The 23,193-nt window shown below is 34.8% G+C and overlaps 1 protein-coding gene across 1 annotated transcript in view; it reads right to left on the bottom strand.

Moving 5' to 3' along the window:
• PKHD1L1 (PKHD1 like 1) overlaps positions 1-23,193 on the bottom strand; it is a 210,346-nt gene that overhangs the window by 23,944 nt on the left and 163,209 nt on the right. Inside the window, exons 68-72 of the mRNA XM_007488230.2 lie at positions 21,901-22,066; positions 14,972-15,204; positions 14,625-14,792; positions 11,297-11,454; positions 3,293-3,428 (exon numbers count right to left, since the gene is read on the bottom strand). Coding sequence (XP_007488292.1) covers positions 3,293-3,428; positions 11,297-11,454; positions 14,625-14,792; positions 14,972-15,204; positions 21,901-22,066 — 861 coding nt within the window. The remainder of the gene's footprint in view (positions 1-3,292; positions 3,429-11,296; positions 11,455-14,624; positions 14,793-14,971; positions 15,205-21,900; positions 22,067-23,193) is intronic.

The raw sequence follows: 23,193 nt of genomic DNA on the forward strand, positions 1-23,193 counted from the left end.
TTCTGTGATCATTCTCCACTGTGCTCCATTTTCCCACTCAGAATAACTGTGGAACATATCTTTTAGCTTTTGCAGTTAGTGAATGGTTATGTATTATTAAATTAAACTGATCATTTCATTCTTTAAAAGATGAAGGAAGCAATAAATTGCTTCATTGTTTTACAAACATTTATTAATTGTCAACCATGTGTCAGTGCTGTGTTAATGCAAGAAATGTTTAAGTAACAAAGGCAGCTCCAACCCTGGACCTGATTCTGAGCAACAAGAAAGAAGTTATAACTGAACAAGAAAAAATGAAAACATTGGGAGCAAATGATCATAGAATCATTGATTTAGAACTAGAAGGGATGTCAGAATCAATCTATTCTAATCTTTTTATTTTATATATGAGAAAGCTGAGGTTTGCAATGGTAGTGAAGCAGCAGAGCCAGGATTCAAACCCTGATTTTCTGATACTAAGTTCTATGATCTTTCCAGGGAAATTCTCTGAGTTTATGTCCCTTTTCTTCTCTACCACAAATTCTATAGCAAAGGGGCATTAAAATGGAAAAAAAAAGATGAACTCCATAGCAAGATATTGAAAGATATTACTGTTGTGCCACTTTCAGAACTCTTTGAAAGACTGTAGGGGATGAAACTGATGCCATTGGGTGTGAAGGGAAAACAATAGGCCAATTAAAAAAAGGACAGACTTAGAGTGTTCTCACCTATTATGAATAGTATGTCCTAAGGGCATGGTGTTTCTCAGGATACCCACAATTTCCTTCCCTCTCTTTGAACTGACTTATTTGTCTCTGATCTGTTCTCACATTGGCAGGTTTGGAGTTCAGAGTAGAAGGACAGTCACACTTAGCTGATTGGCTATGACTAATGACTCTTCCTTAGGATGATCTTGGAGTATGGAAGGATACACTCTGACTATTGACCACTTTAAATTCTAAAGCCTCACTTAGTGTGCTTCCAAATTAAGTAAAATCAGTCATAATGACAGCATTAATCTTATTTTTTAAAATAAGTTTTATTGATATGTTCTCTTACAATATCAAAATCCTCCTAGCACAACTTCCTTCATTCCCTTCTCATAAAGACCCATCCCATATAACAATAGTTTTAAAACCAAAAAAAAAAGGAAAAAGAAGAGAAAAATCTGATCAGTGCATTACAAAAGTTTGAAAATATATGGTCCTGAACTTCTCACCTCTGCAAAGGGGTAGAGGTGGCAGTAGCTTCTTATATTTCTTCCTTCAATCCCTGCTTATTCACTTAAATATTTTTTTAACATTAATTAAGATAAAAAAAACAAACAAGCAACTCTTATCTTCTGTCTTAGAATTAATACAGTTTATTGGTTCCAAGGCAGAAGAACTGTAAGGGCTAGGCAACAGAGGTTAAGTGACTTGTCTAGGGTCACACAGCTAGGAAGTGTCTGAGGCCAAATTTGAACCTAGGCCTGGCTCTCAATCCACTGAGCCACCCAACTACCCCCTCCTGGATACCTTCAAATGTACTCTGTGGTTACAGAGGAGGAAAAGAAGGGGCAAACTTTGCATTTTTTTTTTGAGCTATGTTTTGCTTTGATAAAAAGTTTGGAATTAATTGGATAAAAGAGAAAAATCTCTTGTTTTGCAAATCTGAGGAGCTTGTAATTTCTCTGGTTTAAAAATAAACACTTGCTATTAAAAGAATGTAACACTTTTGGGAACACCTTTTTAGGAGTGGCTATGAGCAAAAAGAACTTGTTGCTGATTCATTAGCTTGAGAAAAATAAAAGAATGGCTTTTCCCAAAAGGAGACAAATGAGAATCAGTAGGAAGGAAAATAAGTCCTAGATTCAAATCTGACATTAGCCACTTCCTAGCGGTGTGACCCTGGACAAATCACTTACCCCCCGTTGCCTAGCCCTTTCCTGCTCTTCTGCCTTGGAACTAATACAAAGCATTGATTCTAAGATGGAAGGTAAGGGTTTAAAAAAAAAAAAGAACCCTTGAAAAATTTTTACTTCTTTTAGGCTTTAGATGGCAGTAGAGAGCAATAAACTAGTTAGCTCTATATGCAGCAGAAGGATTCAGTTCTCCTATAGAATAGCAGCTAAAAAGCTCTTTTATCCAATGCAATCTTTCCCTAGACAACCAGCAAAGTAATGGCTCTCTTTTAATCAGTCGGGTAACCAGAACAGTAACAGAAAAGTCCCACCCTGTCACTTTAGCTTTTCTCAAACTCTGTATTCTATATTCTAAAAACAGTTTTTTGATGATCTGCCATGTTTTTTATCTCTAGGTTTTGAATGTAATTCCTGTGTTCAAATCATTCTTCTCTTTGTTGTTCTATCTCTTCCTATGGCTTCTTCACTTATTGGCTTTTACATCTTCCATTGTTACCATCAGAACATCGTGGTGGTCAGTGACTCATTTTTATCTCATGTGGTAAAACTCCAAAAGTCTGTCAACTATAAATCTAATAGTTCTTATATAATTTCCCCAAGGTATTTGATTCATAATTTAGTCAATCATAATCAGAAGCAAATGAGCTTATTGATCACAGTGCTTTGTAGTCATTATTAGTCATTTCTTTGTGATAAAAAGTCCTCTAAAAACATTTACCTGAGGGGCAGTTCTTAATTTAACCTTTAGAACAGGCTATGTTTCTCCCTAACATTTTACCTGGGGCAATTTTCTTTACAAATTGATTTTAATTAGTTTTCCTTGCACACAGGGTCTTTATTTCTGCTATGTCCATCAAACAAGCTGTTTACATATGAACAGGACAATACTTTAGCAAAAGACAAAGAATAGACTCCACAAACTATAACTCAGTGAGCTTGACTTAATTTCCTGACAAAATTTCAAAATGGGATGGCATATGAATATTAAGAAAGAGAAGTAGTGATTTTTAAGACCTAGCATGATTTTTATCAAGGATAGATTTACTCTTATGACAGGGTAAGTAATCTTTAGCATGATCATGACTTTTGTGCAGGAAAAGGATTACATAAGGAAAAACTTCTCAACAATCAGAGCTATTAAAAAATGAGATGAGTTGCCTGAGGAGTTAGTTGTTTGCCTTTACTTTAAAAGGTCTTCAAAATGGATGCTTAGATAGAATTGTTGAACATGTTAAAAGGAATTTCTATTCAGGCACTTGTTGAACTATATAATCCCTGACATTCCTTTCCCATTTTGAGATTCTGTGATATTTATGATCCTCTGATTTGTGCATGTATAAATTTTAATAACAAAGCTTTACACTTAAGAAAAAAGACTTTTTTTTGGTACTGTAATTTCAGGGGGATTACCTGTCTGTAGGTGAATGCTAAATTCACAGTCCTGCTGTTGATGGTTCCATACTGTATTTTTAGGACAAACCAGAGAATTGTTCACATAGACATCCAGACGCTGAAGAGTAGAAAAAAAAATTGCTACTCGAACAACCTATTAAAAAGATGATATAAATGTATATAGTCCTTGCTTCCTTTAAAACATAGAATGCAAAGCACAATTGTAACTTCCTAAAAGCCAAGATCTGTGTGGTTCTTTTTGTACAGTTCTCTAACTAATAGAGTACCCCACAAAGAGTAGCATTCCACATAATTGGATAATTAATGATTTAAAAATACTTAGTTCTATAATGAATTGCAGTTTTGAAAATAAACATGTCTAACATTGTCTAATTGAAATAAAGTGAACCTTCATAAAATCTGACAGTTCATGTCATGAAAGTGAGTCCATGGACCCAAAAGTAAAAAGTAAAAGCTGCTTCTTTCTGCTTCATTTTTGTTTCATTTTCATACCTAAGTTTTCTTAATATAATAATATAAAACTTTAAAGTAACTGTTTTCTAATTTTGAATTATCCTTTTAAAATGACTAAAATGTTCATATACTTTGACTTAGGGATTCCATTCTGAGCCATATACTCAAAGACAAAAAGGTCCCACATGCACAAAAATAACAAACAGTGCTTTTATGTATGTGTGGGCAGCAGGCAGTAGCAAAGAACTGGAAAGAAATTAGATGTCTACTGATGGTGAATAATAAATATTGTCCTATATGAATGCACTGGAATATTATTAGGAAATGGTAAGTACTGAAAATTCTGAGAAGGATAGGAAGACTTATAGTAACTGATGTGGGATGAAGAAACTAGAACCAGGAGCACAATATTACACTGGCTACAACAATAGCAATGGGGGAAAAAAAGAAATTCAATATTTTGTAACTACAACAATAAAACTTGATCCGAGAGATTAGGAAATGCAACTTCTTCCCTTCTCTGCAGAGGTAAGGAATTATGGATATGGTTTATGACATATATATTATTATCTCACTCAGTTAATGTGCTGGTTAGTTTAGAATTGATTCCCCCCCTTTTTTATTTTCTATTTTTTTTCTTACAAAAGGGCAGCTTATTGGGTAGGGAAGGAAGGAGAGATGTATTCAGAAATAAAAGTAATATTAAAAACTATTAATAAATATTGGAAAAAACATAACCCCGTCTCAACTCTTTTTTAAAATGCTCTTGTCTTCTTCTGTCTTAGAATCTATATAAGCATTGGTTCTGTGGGTTTTAATTAATTAAGATATGTATAAATGGAGATTTTGAGCCTTTGGACTTTATCCCCCAGAAGTTAAAATTAGCCATATATCAAAATCTCCATTTATACAGTTGCAAGGCAGTAGATCTATAAGGGAGGCAAATGGTGATAAGTGATTTGCTCAGGGTCACACAGCTAAGAAGCGTCTGAGATCAAATTCGAACCCAAGGTCTCCTATCTCCAAGCCTGGCTCTCTATCTACTGAGCCACCTAGCTGGCCTCCTGCCTCAATTTTTTTTTTTAAAACCCTTACCTTCCATTTTGGGAGTCAATACTGTGTATTGATTCCAAGGCAGAAGAGTCCTCAGCCTCAACTTTTAAACAAGAAAAGCAGAATATATGCATTCAAATATTATTGTCCATTTTAACTAGTCACCTTTAGAACCTGTATACTTATTACATATATACATCTTTTGCTCAAAACATTTCTAGAATTCCTTTTTTGGAACTGTTTTCTGAGCCAACTTAACAAATCAAATAATAAAATTATAGTTATGCCTTTTTACTTATTTTAGCTAGCATTTATACAGTACTTCAAGGTTTACAAAGTGTTTCACAGATATCATATCTCATTTGATCCTCACAACAATCCTGGCAGGTAGGTGCTATTATTATCACCATTTTACAAATAAGGAAACTGAGGTAGCCAGAAATTAAGTGATTTGCCCAGGAGCACACAGGTAGGAAGCATCTGAGGTTAGATTTAAATTGAGTTCTTTTTGACTCTGAGTGCAGAACTTTATCCACTGTGTCATCTAGCTGCTTCTACCTTATATTTTTTTATTACCAAGAATGATAGTGAAGGTGGGTCTTACCAAATTTGACCTACTTCAATATATTTACCTCCTAAAAATTATATCAGTTTCTAAAAAGCAAAACTATTTAAAGATTTATAGCTTTTATAACCAGGAATGTTAGGAGGAATGCTATGACCATCAGAAACAAAAACTGCAACCTAATAGACCCTTTTAGTTAGTGATTATTTTCAAAAGAATACCATTATTTCAAATTCTGGTTTAATTCTTTAAAAACATCTCATGATATATACCATACTGTAATATTAAGAACAGTGGTCTGGAGACAAGAAGACTTGGATTCAGTTCTAGCTTCTATTACTTGTTAACAGTATGACCTTTAAAAAGTAATTTTCTTTGGATCCCAGTTTCCTTATTTGTAAAATGGCAATAATATTTGTATTACCCACTACAGTGAGTTATGACAAAAGTTCTCTGTAAATTTTAAAGTACTATGAAAATATGAGCTTTTTATACTCATGTTATAGCTACATGGCTGAAGAAAGAAGTATAATAGCAGGATAATAATATTGTATATTACTGGAATTGTATAGTGTTATTAAAGTTAATGTATAAACACAATGGATATAGTGGGGGACTCAGAGTTAGAAAAACCCGAGTTTCAATCCTGCCTTAGATATTTACTAGCTATGTAACCCTAAATAAGCCACATATGCTCTCAGTACCTCAGTTTACCTATTTATAACATAGAGATAATATTACCTACTTAAGAGGGTTATTGTCAGTATATAATGAGTTAACATATATAAAGTGCTTTGTAAACCTTAAACACCACATAAATGATATTATTTTTGTATTGCTATGTCCTTGTGAATGCTATTTCCTACAAGTAGTAATTATATGTATAGTAATATATGTAAATATATGTGGGTAAAATTTATATATGGTCCTTGAGAGCAAGGGTTGTTTCTGTCTCCCCATTCTTACTCCCACTCTTCTTTGTCTTTGTTTCTCTCTGTCCCCTGTCTCTCTTTGTGTGTTGTTATATCCCCACTGCCTGGCATATAGTAGGTGATTAATAAATATTTATTGAACAAATGAACGAGATGTCCATGAAACTCCATCTCAGAACCTGAATTGTTATATGTTTTTCATCCATCTTGTTTTTCCAGCAGAATTTAAACTAATCTCTCTCATTACTGTGAACCTTGCTGAGGAGGCTTTGCAGGATTCTAGGGCTTGATGAAATGAGTACAATGTATCTTTGAATAGGAATTCATGGAGAACTTCATCATCAATAGAGAATCCTTCGATATGTACTATGTACATCTCATCTTCCATGACAATCACAGACACCTTAAGTGAGTAGGTGTCTTCCTGTTTTGTGCCATATTTGATGTTAATACTAATCAAACAGATTATTGGACAAAGTTTTATATACACACAAATCCACATTATAGTTATCTGTATTTTTTAAAAATTCATGGGAGAGATTTAGTTAAGAAAAGCCTTCAAGTCTCCATTATGTAATAATGGGGTAAAATGTTGCTTTAAAAATAAACAAACAACAGAACTCAAAGAATCCTGTTTTCTCTGTACTTCTCACTTATTTTTGTGATGATAAATGAATGGCTACTATAGAAAATTGTCTTCCAAAGCTGCTCTTTATATCTTTAACTGCTTAGTCTCTGATGCTATTTCTTCATATAGTAATATATAGCTTCTTTTTTATGATGGTGTTCCATGTTTGCCATATCTAGCACCTCTGGGCTTTATTTTATATTTTAACTTGGCTGTCCAATATTAAGGCTATTACATAAAAATATTCTTTTGCATCAAACTGAAATGGATGAAATGATACTTCAGTAAATAACACACAATAATGAACAAGCAAAGACTAGCTTTAAAAGAGGCTATAAACATCTTTTCCTGGGGGTATTGGAGGGTGACTACCATTTAATTTAAAGGATACTGGTATTAGGGCCCTTTCCTGTGAGGGAGACCCTGAGTTTTTATTTCAGAATGCCTTCTGACAGGCTGGTGCCATATCCTAGCATTTTCATGTCATTATGATATGGTCATGGGAACAAACCTCTTGTGGTTTTATATTCTGGCAACCAACCAATGAGCCTTCTTGTAAAATTTTGCATATTAGAAAAAGCTTCCAAGACAGTCTTGTGTCATTTGGGTTAAAAGGTCAAGAGCAAAAGATATTTGTACAGCTTAATAGCCTTGTATCAGATATAAAAGATTATTAGTTCCTAGACATATTGCTATTTGTGGCCAGCCAAAAAAGAGAGTTTAACACTACTTGCTACATGTCTTCATCTTTAGAATAGTTGCAAGATATACCCTTTTCCAAGACAAATGCTGGTGTTTAGCCTCACTATAGAATTGATTGTATTCAGGACACTGGGCCTCATTGACTTGCTTGTTCAGATTCATCAGGAAGATGACAAGCCAGGCAGGAGCAGGGGTTCACAGGAGTATGGCAGAGGTGATTCATTCTTCAAGAACATAATCATTGCACATAGTGTCAAGGTCTTGAGTTGTCTAAAGCCTATGAATTTTCACCTCTAGAACACTAACCATATTTCTGTACATAGTTTTTGACATTTCCCAAGTCCATTTTTTTTCTCTATATTTTTCTGGTCTATATTGATTTGTTTTGGAAGATTTTGCCAAGTACTTCATTGAACTTCTCTACTTCTCTGTCCTTTGCAATGGATATTTACACGCATGCACACACATGAGTGATCTTTATGGTCTTTTTTTTGTGCTCCACATGAATACTGAAATGCGAAATGAACAAATATCTCTTAAAATAATACACATTGCCCTTGGGGAGCAGACGGAGGCCATCTTCAACAAATCCCTGTTTGCTTCATTTTGGACAGCCTCCAAGCCACTTTCTATTTAGCTATGTCTTCTTTGTACCTCGTGGCTTCATTTATAGCAAGGTCTTAGTAAATAGTATAGATAAGGTTTATTTCTTCTAGTAACATACTCAATGGGAGAAGAGGAAGGCTTTGAGAATGCACAGATAGCACACTATGCTATCTGATTTTTGTATGGTGATATTTCTGGTCATGATAAATCAGAGGTGGTACTGTGTGATGAAAAATCTTTTTGGCCAAAGACTTAGAGGAATATAACTTAAAATTTAGTCTGCCAGAACTGAATGTACAAATGAGGCTGAGCATCCATTGGCTAAAGTGACCAGTTAGTTCATTAGTAATTATGGCAATGATTGAGATAACAACTCCTTAACGAAAAAACCAAGATACACATTTTCAAATACTTCTTAATGGTTCTGATGAGATGTTCTAAGCATCTCACTCATTTCCAGTTTGTGCATCTTATCAAATTTCAGTTAATAATGAAGTCCATATTCTTCTGCATCTGGTTCACGTCTAAATCTCTCATGTTTTTGCCTCTAAGACTGGCATAATCAGTTTAAAATCCGTGATCATACTACTAGTAGAAAGGCTAATCCCACTAATCCAAATCCTGCCACTGAAGTCATTATACGGAGGGTATTACTTGGGTTAGTTTGTGAGAATGGAGGCTTTTCATTGACATGCTGGTGAAAGTTAGTCCAGTCTCCTTACTTCTGTAGTCATGGTCCCTTCCTCTATTCCACAGTTGCAGTTTTCCACACAGGCTCTAACTGATTTCCCTGCAGGGCCATTGTATGTTTTCTTCCCTCTAATGTTCCTTAGACTTCACCAGTGCCAGAAACTGCAGCACTTCCATTGGCATCGGTTCAATGCAATCTGCACTGTTTCCTGGATTTAAGGCTTGCTTAGGAGTTGGCCGCCTCTTTGGTAGCTTCAAGGAGGCAGGGCTCCGACATTTTGGAGGGTCCTCCATTCTAACTGGTGAAGAGCACATGCCTGCTTCTGAGTATTTTTGTTTTGCATTGTTTTGTTGCGCATGTGTGTGTAGGTGTGGGGGTGTTTATTATTTTCTGACTTTAGGCAAGCAAATATCCCAAACTGGATATGCCCCGACAGCAGTTTTGTGAATTCAGTTCAAAAGAGGGAATATCAGAGGTCCCACTGGCAAACAGAGGCAGTGGCAATGGCTTCTGGAGAAGCACCTGCAGACAGATGTGGGAAGACTTGAAGACAGCAGCGTCAGGGTGTGAGACTTCCTAGTGGGGAAAGAGAGATGCTGGCTGTGGACTCAGCAGAGGAATTAACTCTCATGATTGATCTCCTGCAAGCTACATTTAAAGGAAACTTAATGAAGACTTGGAGAAAAGCTATGTGGTACAGTGGATAGTCTGCTGGACCTGGAGTCAGGAAGATCTGAATTCAAATCTGACCTCAGATACTTATTAGTTTCATTGCTGTGTCTTCAAAGATGACCAAAGTTCTAGACAGTTTAGATCAGATGGTCATATACTTTAGCAGAGCCTGGGAGAAGTCACAAACATTATCATGCAATTTTTTTTTGGGGGGGGGACTCTCTATTTGGAGAGTAGTATGCCAGAAAGAGTGCTTGTTTACTCATTTAAATTTGGTAACATGAGCCTTGCCATCTGTATCTGAGCCCCTGCTCATAGCAAATGGATCTTATAGCATCCTTTTCTAATAAGAGAGCCACACGGTCTAGCAAGAACCATAAGCCTCAGAGTGATTGAGGGGCTACTGGAAGCTGCACTGTTGGCTATAGATTTGTTATCTTCTGGTTTGTCAGTGATCTTTCTAAAGGTTTTAAACATTGGCAGATCCAGTCTGAGCAATAATTTTCTAGGGACAATTCCAAGAACAGCAGTTGGAAAATGAACAGGACTTCTGGGAAATTCTCCTGAGTAGAGGAGGTCTTGAGGGCGGAGACTCAGAAGGGGGTGGAAGGAGGAGCTGTTTCTCTGGGCCATTTTCAAGACACCTGTAGATATTTCTGACACTGACAGAAATCTTAACAGCGTGGGTTCCTGTTTAAAACATTGCTGGTTCCTGTCAAGAAAACTTAATTTCTCTGAAGACTTTCATTCCATGAACTATAGAGATTCTAAACTCAAATCAGTGAGCAGTTCTCTCTCCTTTTTGACCTCTCCCCTGACTAGGAGAAAACCTTTTACTTCAGTAATTAGATTATTTAGAAAAAGATTTAGGGCAACCTACAATCCCTCTAACCTCTTCCCCTTTACCCCAGTCAACAATTAAATCAAACAAGCAGTCAGATATTGAATTTAGTCTTGTTTATTTACATCTAGAGAATAAGCCCATTGGCAGACTCTATTTTGTTGCCAGTTTTCAAGAAGACATGAGGGGGGAGGTTTGTGAGTGCCCCAAAGCAGCGCATATCCAGATTGAGTCCTTCATACTTCTCCTTGTAGAGACTTCCCCGCTGTCCTTGAGGGCCAGCGTGGCCACCAAGGGGCAAGCCTTCACTGAGGGGAGATCTCCATTTTGTCTCCCTCAACTAATTCAGGGACTCCAGGAGGGAGTAGTGAGGAAAACCATTTTCATCAACCCGTTCCTCACTGCCTTCAACACTCATTTATCCATCTAAGGAGTGTGAGTTCCCCCATATATATCACATTTAGTTAAGCTGATGTCCATGTCTAGATTAGTATTCTGTAGAGTAGTGAAATGTTGGGCCACTGGTAGGGATGGAAGAAATGGGCTTTCAATGCTAGGGAGAACCTGTTTGTGGATGGAGAAGGATGGAGGAGAAAGAGAAGAAGGAGGAAGTAGGGGGTAGAGGTACTGCCTCTGCTGATCAGGGGTCTAGTTCTTTCAAACAAATCTTAAATCATTATCTCAAGGCCCTTTGTCACCTAATTTCTCCTCTTGATTTACTCTAGCTTATTGTCCTTTTTAAAATGGGGATCCCACAACTGGATTAAAAAGTAGCTCTGAAAGTTGGGGTGGGGGTAAGTAACTAGGACAAAATTTTGAAGCTGCATTTAGGAAAGGTTTAATAATATTTTGCCTTACCTTGTTTTGTTCAACATTAAGCAACATTAGTCGAAGTTTCTGAGGACTCGTGCCAGTAAAATAAATTTCATAAGATTTGTTTAGGGCAACAATGCTGTGAAATAGTGACAACCTCTTCTGACAGGTGTATCCAGAACACCAGCCATGATCCTGTGGGCCTAAAAAACAAGGAAAAGTCACCTTTCCCCAATTATTATAAACTTCTTTAGGAAAATTAGGATAATTTGATTGAATTATGCAATTAAGCCTTTGTTAGACATAATACTTGCAAAAAAGCTCTGTGCGGAAATTAAGCTAAAAAAATAGCCATAATAAAGCTAAGCAAATTATTGGAGAGAGCTATTTAACAATAGAATTCATTATTCTTACCCCAAAGTGCACCCTTCTTCCAAACTATTGTATTTCTATTCAAGTCACTTTCATCTGTTTGCATTTTCAAAAGAATTAGAAATCTCAGAGTCTAACCTCACTTTCCCACACTCCACATATCCAACTGGTTGCCAAGTTTTGTTGATTCTGCCTTCACATCATGTTTTCTGGCTGTCTTCTTCTCCACTTAAATACAAGTTCAGGCCCTCGTCACTTTTTGCTAATAATTTTGCAAAAGCCTACTGATTGTTCCCTACCACATTCTCATCCCCTCTCTAATTCCTCTTCCATGTAACTACCAAAGTGATATTCCCAAAGCACATATCTGACCGTATCACTCCTCTGATCAGTAAACTCCAGTCACTTTCTTTTAGATCCAGGACTAAATGGAACGTCTTTCTGTTTGGCATTTAAATCCTGGCTCCAGTCTACCTAATCAGGTTTATTATGCCAATCTCCTTTTTTTTTTAATTTGTTAACCCTTACCTTCTGTCTTAGTATCAAAATTCTTTTTTCTTCATCTTCCATAACCTCTTTTTTTGTTTTGTATTTTAATTTTTTACCAATTACATGTAATAACAAATTTCTACACAAGATTTTTTAAAGTTATATGAGTGAAGTTATCTCCCTCCCTCCCTTCCGTTTCCCCTCCCAGGGCTGGCAGGCAATTCAATCTTAGTATCAAAATTCAAAGTCAGAAAAGCAACCAGGACTAGGCAATGGGTATCAAGTTACTTGCCCAGGGTCACACAGTTAGGAAGTGTCTAAGATCATATTTGAACCCAGGACCTCCTGTCTCCAGGCTTTGCTCTCTATCCACTGAACCACCTAGGTAACCCTATAGAGTTAACTTTTTAATGCTATTATGTGCCATAAGCAATTTTTATGTGCCCCCTCTTGTTGATTCATTGATTACTACAAATAAAGAAATAGACTTTGGGTGGTTAAATAACAACTATGGATATAAAGCCAGTGAATATTCCAGGAGCAATTGAACCCAAGTTTCTTTTGACTTCAGCCAGTATATCCCTCAGCCTCTTTAGAAGATTCTTAGAAATATTTAGACAATAGGATATTTGGGAGACTCATGATTATATCTCAAGAATGACCTCATTTTTTGAACTTCATTCTAAAAAATGCAATCCTTGTGAAATCTGTTGTTCTCCTGGGTACCAGCTATAGAAAGTGGCAGCAAATGGAATAAGCTTTAGCTGTCAATCAACCTTGATGAAATTCTGCCTATTTGGCAAGAACATTTGATTGAGCAGCTCTTGTTCCTCAGCCCCTGGATAGCCTTTCAGAGCACAGTGGATATCTTTCCACTCAGGCCCAGGCTTCTTTTAGTATATATGTGTACCATATTAAAGTCCAATTTTCATGGGGAAAAAACCCTAAAACATTTACCCATTACTTTAATTTGGAAGTGTCTGAGATAATAAATGTATGTAACACTGACTGAAATACTGAATAATGGATCTTGATATATTTATTCATAAGCTTTTTACTGAATTTCTTGCCTTCATGAAGAATAATCAATATTCAGAGCTGAACTTCAGTCAGAATTATAAATCAACCCAAATTCAGAATGCAAAAGTAATGCATTTCCCCTATTAAGCCTTTTATTTATCAACATATGGGAACATATCCCACTTCGGTAATATTCTTTTTGTGCCTTTGGTGTGTATGTATTGGGGTGTGAGGGAGGGAATGGGATTCATACAAAAAAAAATGCTATAAAACTAATGAAACCTGATTTTCATATGGTTGTTTTAGTGGTAGTGGATAGAGAATTGGACTTTTTGTGACCTTGGCAAGTCTCTCTCAGCCTTAATTTCCACATCAACCAGACAAAATGAAAATAACAGTATGGTCTATTTAATAGGGTTGTTGTAAGATCAAATGAAATAAAATGTGTAACATTCTTTAGAAACCTTAAAGTGCTATATAAATGATTGAGTTGTTTACCATCATCATCATCATCATCATCGTTTAACTCAAGAACTGCATGAACCCAGAGGCAGCTAGGTGGCTCAGTGGATTGAGAGTAAGCTCTAGAGATGGGAGGTTCTGGTTTCAAATTTGACCTCAGACACTTCCTAGCTAGATCCTGGACAAATCACTTAAAACCTCCATTGCTTAGTCCTTACCATTCTTCTGCTTTGGAATTAATATATAGTATTGATTCTACGATGGAAGGTAAGTTGCTTGTTTTTTTTTTTTAAAGACTGAATGATCCCACATTTCTATTTTGTGTACAAGGCTATCTATCACCTAAGTATATCCAAATCCATGGAGGTGGAAGGAGGTGGTTAGGGGGTGGAGAATGGGCCATAGCACCTGTACACAGCATAATTTCTTGTATATAATAGTCCTTCCTATCTATCTATCTATCTATCTATCTATCTATCTATCTATGTCACTCTATAAATGTCTTCTGAATCAAACTACAAATGGACCTTATCAGGACCTGCTGAGAACAGCTTTGGTGAATATAAGCTATCAGTTCCATGTCTTTATGGAGTTTGTGAGACTGATTATAATCAAATCTTCAAGATGTACCTTAAAGTTATTTTTTAACCCCTAGAATTAAAAATTCCCAGTGTGTAGATACCTTCATTAAGGTTCCCTAAATGTCTTATTCCAATGTCATTTATCTTTTAATTAACATAAGCGAAATGACACTGTTTAAGGAGTCAGGAATATTTTCTCCTGTTTATTACATTTTTTTATTTGGTTTAATGTGATCTATTTTAAATAGCTGCTCTATTTCACAGGGCTGATATCAAAAAAGTCGTCTTTTTTCTGAATATAAGGTTTTGGGGGGTTTATTTTTACTTGCAAGTAGAAAGCATAGAAAGAAAAGATTTTAGATAAGTATGTGCAGTGAATAATTATAGAATAGTTAAAAATCAAGCAGGTATTTATTAAATAATGTGGCCCATTGTGATTGATTACTTACCATTAATAAGATCAACATAACCATCTGCAAATACAGCCACTGGTGAAAGTCTACGTATTTCTGAGTCAGAATCCAGGCTTTCAATAACCATCATGGCATATTCCATCCCAAAACACTGATAGCTCTGCCACTCAGATATATATTTACAGGTTGAATCTCTAATGATTCCTAGAAATAGAAGCATATACATTTTTGTTAATAATCATAAAATCTCTTCAATACATAAATTTCTTCTTACTATAACAAGCACAACATTTATTAAGGAAAAACTGTCGTTAGCTATTGGCTCATTGTGTTTCTATTGAAAGAACATGTTTTGCTTTAAAAACAAGAAAATCTTCTCAAACCTTTATATGGTGCTTTCTCTGAAACAGGTATTTTGCTGCCATTCAGGTATGTGAGCATCACTTTAGGAATTCTATAGTCCCCCACTCCAAGCTGATTATTTCCATTCCATTCATATTCAGCTTGAGGTATCACTGAACCAGGACTCCCCAGGAAAGAGCCATCAATATCTTTAAGGAAAGCTTTCCTTTTGGCATCACAGACCATATCTATACAATCTGATGGATTCACTTTACTGGGCAAAAAAAAAAAAGCAAAATTAATTATTACTTAGTCACATAATTACTCACTAACTTGCTCATCAACACCCCTTGAATATTTTTGATAATTCACTATAACTAAATAGCATATAAAACTAACATATTGCTGAAGTCTATATTTGATCAGATTAGGGTCAATTCTGTGAATTTCTTAAAAAAATCAATAATATTGATTATTGTAGAATCAATAATTCTACAAATTCTACAATTCTACAAATTATGTAGAATCACAGAAAATGATTCTGGCATTCCAAGTCTCACTGAGCAATTGCTTTAATGTTTTTATGGAGTGTTTGTAATATTCCATGTATTTATTTTCCACACATATAAATGATATTATTTACAGAACACAACAGAGCAGAATTTCTTTCTATGTATTCCCAGGATATGACCTGGTGTCTGGCATATTTTTGTTGTTATTTAGTTGTTTTTGTCATGTCTGACTCTTCATGACCCCATTCTAGGTTTTCTTAGTAAAGATATGGAGTAGTTTGTTATTTTCTTCTCCAGTTCATTTAAGAGATAAGGAAATTGAGGCAAAAAGGATTAAGTGACTTGCCCAGAGTCACAAAATTAGTAAGTGTCTGAGGCCAGATTTGAACTCAGAAAGATGAGTTTTTCTGACTCCAGACCTGGCACTCTATCCACTGTGCGAACAAATTGTCCATTTGCCTTGCACATAGTAGGCACTTAATAAATACTTGTTGAGTGACAAGTTATTAAAATATTCTTTCTTTCTCTCTCTCTCTCTCTCTCTCTTTCTCTCTCTTTCTCTCTCTCTTTCTCTCTCTCTTTCTTTCTTTCTTTCTTTCTTTCTTTCTTTCTTTCTTTCTTTCTTTCTTTCTTTCTTTCTTTCTTTCTTTCTTTCTTTCTTTCTTTCTTTCTTTCTTTCTTTCTTTCTTTCTTTCTTTCTTTCTTTCTTTCTTTCTTTCTTTCTTTCTTTCTTTCTTTCTTTCTTTCTTTCTTTCTTTCTTTCTCTTTCAAATTAGGAACCAGAAAATCAAAATAGGATTAATAGTAATTATTAGTAACTACTGCTTTTAAGGCAGCAGTTCTCAAAGTGTGATATGGTGTGTATTGGGTGTCTACAGGGTGAGTTTCCCAAAGGTCACATGACTTGGGAAATAAAGATTTTGTTGCAAACATAAAGATTTAATTAATACCTTGTTCATAGAACTTTGCCTTAATGGATAAATCTTCAAGTTCCTATTGAAATTCTTTCTTTTACAAGAAGCTCAACTTCTCTTTAATTCTAATCCTCCAACATAGCTTGCTTTGTATAGATTTTTTTTGCATGTTGGCTCTCCCATTAGACTGTAGACTCCTCAAGGTCAGAAAGTGTTTTATGCTTCTTTTTGTATTCCTAGTGCTTAGCACAGTGCATGACATAATGACAAAGCACTTAATAAAAGTATGCTAATTGACTTATCTCCAAAAGTAGCTCGACTTGTGTTCTACTTGTATTCATCTGGTATCTGCACCAACTAATCATCAAAGATCTTCTTTTAAGTGAATACAAGGATAAAAGTGCTGCCAAAAAAAGTGTTAAATATTGTATTCTTTGGACTCATTTTTAACTTCACATAATTATATAACATTTGCATTGATGGAACAAAAGCAATAGTGGATAAAACTGCTAGTATCAGCAAGAATCAAGCCAATGACACCAATTGTACTAGCAATAATTGTACTTTACTGCAACACATTTATAGTTAAAAAATACTGTTTCATTTAAAAAGGCCCTTGATGAAGCAATAACAATCAAAATTTATTAAATCTTAACTATTGAATACATGTCTTTTTTAATGATCTGTTTGATGAAATGGGAAGTACAAATTAAGTATTTCCACTGCCTACCAAAGTCCAATTGGTGACTCAAAGAGAAACATTTCTGTAATTGCTTGAGTTGCAAGTTGAACTTGCTGGTCTTTTTCCACTGAATACCATTTTTACCTGAAAGGACAACTAACAGATGAAGTAAGATTACTCCAATGGGTTTTTGGCAAACATTTTCTCAAAAATGAATGAAGTAAGCTTGTCACTTCAAGGAAGATAATTGAGAACAGGTGTTGCCAATCTAAGCTTGCAAGGGAATATTTAAAAGTTTAGAAAATATGTGTCTGTTGCCATGAGCTTAGGATCATCCTTATACTTCAAACTTTTCTGATGAGATTGGTGGTGATATTTATGATTGTGATTTTGGATACTGTGGATATAAAATATACCAGTATTTAGAAGTTTTGCATAGCTCACCGAACAAATATTTCCCAAATGACCAACATGTGACCAAATCATATCTGAATAAAAGATCTACTCAAGGTGCAAGACTGATCTGCGGATTTTAATGTAACAACATATAAAAAGTTCACTAATAGCCAATTAATTAAGATTAATCATTGTAAATAACCTTTAAGAAACTACCAGTTGTTGAGTAATATCAAAGAATAATATCCCAATCATTTGAAAAAGTTATCAAAATATTCCTCCCTTTTCCAATTGCATATCTGAGGCCAGATTTTCTTCATATACTTAAACTAGAAGAATCTATCAAAAAGACTAAATGCAGAAACAAATATGAGAATTCAGCCATCAATTCTATTAAGTCAAACATTAGATTTGCAAAAATATGTGAAATAATTCTATTTTTCTAAATATTTTTTATTTTAGAAAATGCAATTGTTTTTCATAAAATGTATTATTTGTGTTAACTTGTAGTGGGTTTATTATTATTTTAAATGAATAAGATTTTAAAAAGTTATCAGCTTTAATTTCCAATATGACAAATAATGATAGGTATAATTTAACATAAACAAATTTTTTTTGGGATCCTTCATAATTTAAGAGTATAAAGGAGGCCTGAGATGAAAAAGTTTAAGGATTGCTGATTTGAAGCAAGAGAAATGGTAATAGCATTTATTAACTGTCTCCCATGTGCCAGACATTCTTCTAAGTAATTTACAATGTAATATCTAATTTTTTCTCTCACAACAACCCTGTAAAGTAGGTGCTATCATCTCCATTTTGCAGTTGAAGAAACTGTGGCAAGCAAGTTAAGTGACTTGCCTAGGGTCATATAGCTAGTAATTGTCTGAGGCTAGATTGAACTTAGGTCTTCTTGACTCCAACACTCTTATCACCTACCTGCCTCAAAGGTCAGTGTACAACAGAAGTGTAGACTTTCTGAAGAGGAGGTTTGGAGGATTTAATCTATAGAAAAAGTTGAGAGTTGAAAACCACAGATAAAATTTGATGGATAACTTAAAAAAGCATAGGGGCAGCTAGGTAGCCTGGAGTTGGGAGGATCAAGGTTCAAATCTGACCTCAGGTACCTCCTTGCTGTGTGACCCTGAGCAAGGCACTTAACTTCTTTTGCCCAGCCTTCCAGTTGCCATTAAGAAAGGAAGGGTTTAAAAAAAAAAAGCATGATTGATATTATGATAGAAAAAAAGTAGTCCTAGAAGGAAAGAAGGGAGAAGGATTATTTTCATGATATTCACGAACTCTTTAAGCAGCCTAGCATGGAGTATTTTTGTAGAGCAATATGATAATTTGTAAGTTCTGAACAGTAAAATGACCAATTGTGATACTGGTGAAATTCTCTACCCTCAGTATTTCTTAATATGGGTGCTGTTTTGGCTCCACCTAGCGTCTATTAGTATTATCACCAAATGATGAACATGTAACACTGAAAGCCAGATTGGTTGGTCATTAGACTTGGGGATGAGACCCGGTTTATACAGCCTCCAAAATTGACTAGCTGTGTGGTCAGCATGAGCAAGTCACTTACTTGACTTCTCAGGGCATCGGTTTCCTTGTAAGTATAAAAGGGATGATAATATTTGCATTATCTAGTGTTGTGAGGAAAGTCCTTGTCATATGTGAAATATGTCACATATAGATGACTATTATTGCCTTCTATTAAACATACCAAATAGCATTTTATCCCTTGATCTCCCAGACACTTAAAATTTGATTTTGAGAATCATAGAATTTGGTAATAATGAGGTAACATAATATTTGAAGAATTGGAATTGAAGAGGACCTAAATAACAATGGAAAAATACCTAATGGTTCTACAAGTAGGCTGTAACATGTTAGCAATATTAGTAGCTAGATGCCTGAGATAGCACATATGCATGCATGTACAGACCACATACACACACATACAAAATGCCACACATCTTCAAGGAGATTTATAGATATATAGATATATTTAGATATAGATGTCTAAAAATATAGACATAGACATATAGATGAATTTATATAGAAATATATAAAAATATAGATAAACTAGGAAATGGAAGTTGACCTGTCTTGAAGCAAGAGTAAGGCGTAACACAGAGGTATTTAAGCCATTTGTGTTAATGTCAACAAAATAACAAAAGAATAAAAAGAGAGCTTCCAGCACTATGCTTAAATGCTCTAAGGAAGGATGAGCAAGAATTTTGTGAAGAGAAGGCATTCATGAGTTATGATTGAGATCAGAGATCTGTAGGGATTTTTAAAAGATATTTTATAGTTTGGTTAATGAGTTCCAAGGGAATGAGTGGGCTTTATACAGTGTTTTCTGTGTTAGGTCAAGCACATTAAGGGCACTTTCATTCAGTCATTAAAAACATTTAGTCAAACTACTTTGGAAAAAACTTGCATTTTCTAATATAGATCACAATTTTGTAAAATGGCAGAAGTTTTAGATTTTTTTCACATTGGAAGTTTATTAAAAAAAGGTAATATAAATGGAAAAAATGTATTTTCCTAGCATCTTCTGATCTATTCTACCACCTAGCTCTTTTATCCAGCATTGTGGTGCTACAAAATCGAATAGACAGAGAATCTTTTACAAAATGATAACATTTTTGTAGCTTTTCATATTTAGCATTATAGATCCTTATAAGATACCAACAGCTACAAATACATTTTGTTGAACCCATTGTCCTTTGTGATTAGAACAATTTTCATTACTCTGTCTTTACATATTTCTATTTGTAATAATAGACAAATGAAAATCCCAAGCATATTGTTTCCACAGGCAAAAAACAGTGAGGCAGGAAGGGTAAAAGTGGAATAACAGATAACAAATATTTGAGCAGTTTTGGGAACAGGCAAGAAAGTCTACTTGTCCAGTTTAACTCATTCTACAACAATCAGTCAGTCAACAAATATTTATCAAATGTCTGCTATGTGTCAGCAGAGTGTTGGTTTTGAGGAATACAAATACAATGAAGGAAACAATTTTTGTTAAGATTATATTCTATAAAAGGGAGACAATAAGGATATAAGTATATATATATATATATACACACATATATATACAGAATAAATACAAAGAAAATGTAAATAAATACAAAAATACATGGTAGTTAAAGGAGAACACTATCAGATGGAGAGATCAGGTTTCATGCAGAAGGTGATGATTGAGTTGCCTTGAAAAGAAAGATTCTCTGAAAAGTAAATAAGAAGGGAATCAGTTCCAGGCCTTGGAGATAGCAAGTACCATAATGGCACAGAGATGGGAGAGGAAGCACTGTGTGTGACAAAAAGAAATCAGTTTGGCTAGATCCCAGAGTGCAGAAATAGAAATAATGTTCAGTGAGCCTGAAAAGATTAAGTTTGGAACAGGTCATAAAGAGCTTTAGAAACTAAACAAAGGAGTTTAAATTTGATGGTCTGAGCAAGAAGAAGCTTTGAAGTTGATTGGCTAGGAGAAGGCCAGGGTTAGATCTACACTTAAGAAAAATCTCTTTGGAAGCAATGTTTGGGACAGTGTAGAGTGGGAGAGGCTTGAGGTAGGGAGACTAGTTGTAATCATTGTAATCATCTAGGCAATGGATGATTAGGGTGTGAACTAAGGTGATAGCTGTGTTAGTAGAGTGAAAGATGACAAATGAGAGAAATGGCAGGTTTTTCCAGTTGCTTAGATATGTGTTGTGTTGTGAGGCAGAGTATGTAGAGGATAATGTTGATGTTAGAAGCCAGGAGAATGGAAGAATGGAAGTGCTTTAGACAGAAATAATGGAGTTCGGAGGAAGGGTTGGGTTTTTCTGGGGGTGGAGGGGGATGATAATGAGTTGTTTTTGATACCCTGAGTTTGAGATGACTCCATTGGAAATATCCAATTGGGAATTAATAATGGGAAATGGAAACCCAGAGGAGACACTGAGCCTCTATATAAATCTGGGATTCAACAGATATAAAGATGCTAATTAAACTCATGGGAAGTCATAAAGTCACTAGAAGTGAGCATATGGAGACAAAAGAATAGGGAGCTTAAGAAAGAGACTTTTTTTCCTTATATATTTCCTTTCCCCAAATTGAGTACAAAGAAATGACAGTAGGAATAGTGCAGGGACTTGTCACCTCACAGTCTATGCTTGGAGATGTATAGTCACATATCCATAATCCAAATTTGTCTTTCAAAATTCAAAGATAGTATTTAACAAATCTAACTTTGAGGTATTCTGCTTAACAATAAACAAATTCCTAAACTTAATTGTGTAGTTATATCAGTGCTTCTTAGAATCTTGGTGATTTCCACATGGGTAATATTTTTTTGTTTACAGCCAACTGCTTATAGTTTTTGTATAATGACATCTTTAGATATACAGGGAAATGAACAATAGGATAAAAATGATAAAAGTTTGACTGCAGTTAGCAGTACAATTGACTATTACCTTAAGTCAGGCCTGTGTATAAATATTTTTGATTGTTCAGTTGTGTCAACCATCTGTATATTTTTCACATGAATTGGATGCTGTAAATCTTCATTTAAAGGATTTGTCATGAACATCACAGCGGTTTCATCTGAACAAACATTTTTAAAACCAACAAATGTGGAATCTAAAAACAAAAAACAAATCAGCCATCACGCTTGTTTAAAAGTAATAATTAAAAAACCCTTTTATGGCATTCTAATTTCACATGTTTTATGTACCAATTCTACTCTGTACAAAGGCATTTTTTGTTTGTTTGGGAAGAACATTATTCTGTTGTTGGCCTTGTTATTCATAGTTCCTAATGTATTGCATTTATATTCATAGTTCCTAATGTATTGTATTTACTTAGAAATATGGTCTCAAAAAGAAACAGCAGCGTAAGCTGAAACATACTCAGTTATATTCATTTTGCAAGTTCTGTTTCTTTTTATTTAAAAAATAGGGGTCCAATTGGACAATGAATTTTATTAAGATACCTCTGTTCTTATACTGTCTTTTATAGTTCTGTGTCCTGGATTTTGAGAGATGTGTGCTCCTTAATGAAATGTGGCTTTACTTCACAAAGGCATTTTATGCCAATATGCTTTCTTTAATTTTCTGGAACACATTTGTCATAGGAGTTAGGGCTGGAGGGAATCTTGGAGATCACCTGGTCTAACCCCTTCATTTTGCACATAAAGAACTTCATTAAAATCAGTATGAAATGTTTCATTCAAACTCCATGTAATATTTTAAATTGGTTTCCTGCCATCAAAGAAATTCTGAAATTCTGAGACAGTAGCCAATCAATGGGAGTAAAATGAGGGGGGAAAATGTAGTTAAGGGTACTTGAGGCCAAATTTCTCTCATGAGCTATCATCTTTGTAGAGATAACTCCCTGAAATGAAATCCTAAAGAAATTCACTATAGAAAATTATATTGAAATGAGCAAAATCTTTCATTGTAGGCCTAATGGGTTGGACCTGAAAACCAGCTTAATCTATACTTGTCTGTATGAGCTGCTATTATGATCGTAACTATTTTTATTTGCCTTCTCAAAAGTCAAGTAACAGTTACTTCTTCACTTCCCTTGGTAATACACTAGGGAATCATTTTTGAAATTTACCCTTCTGGTCTTTGACTTATTTTTTCTTGTCTTGATGATTCATATGAATATTAATTTTAAGTATTTTTTGTTTCAGATGTAATTATATAATATTTTTATACTTCAGTTTCCCATTTCATTTTAAAATTCTATCAGACAATTGCTAA

This window comes from Monodelphis domestica, chromosome 3, assembly GCF_027887165.1.
Source record: "Monodelphis domestica isolate mMonDom1 chromosome 3, mMonDom1.pri, whole genome shotgun sequence".
NCBI classification, from domain to species: Eukaryota; Metazoa; Chordata; class Mammalia; order Didelphimorphia; family Didelphidae; genus Monodelphis; species Monodelphis domestica.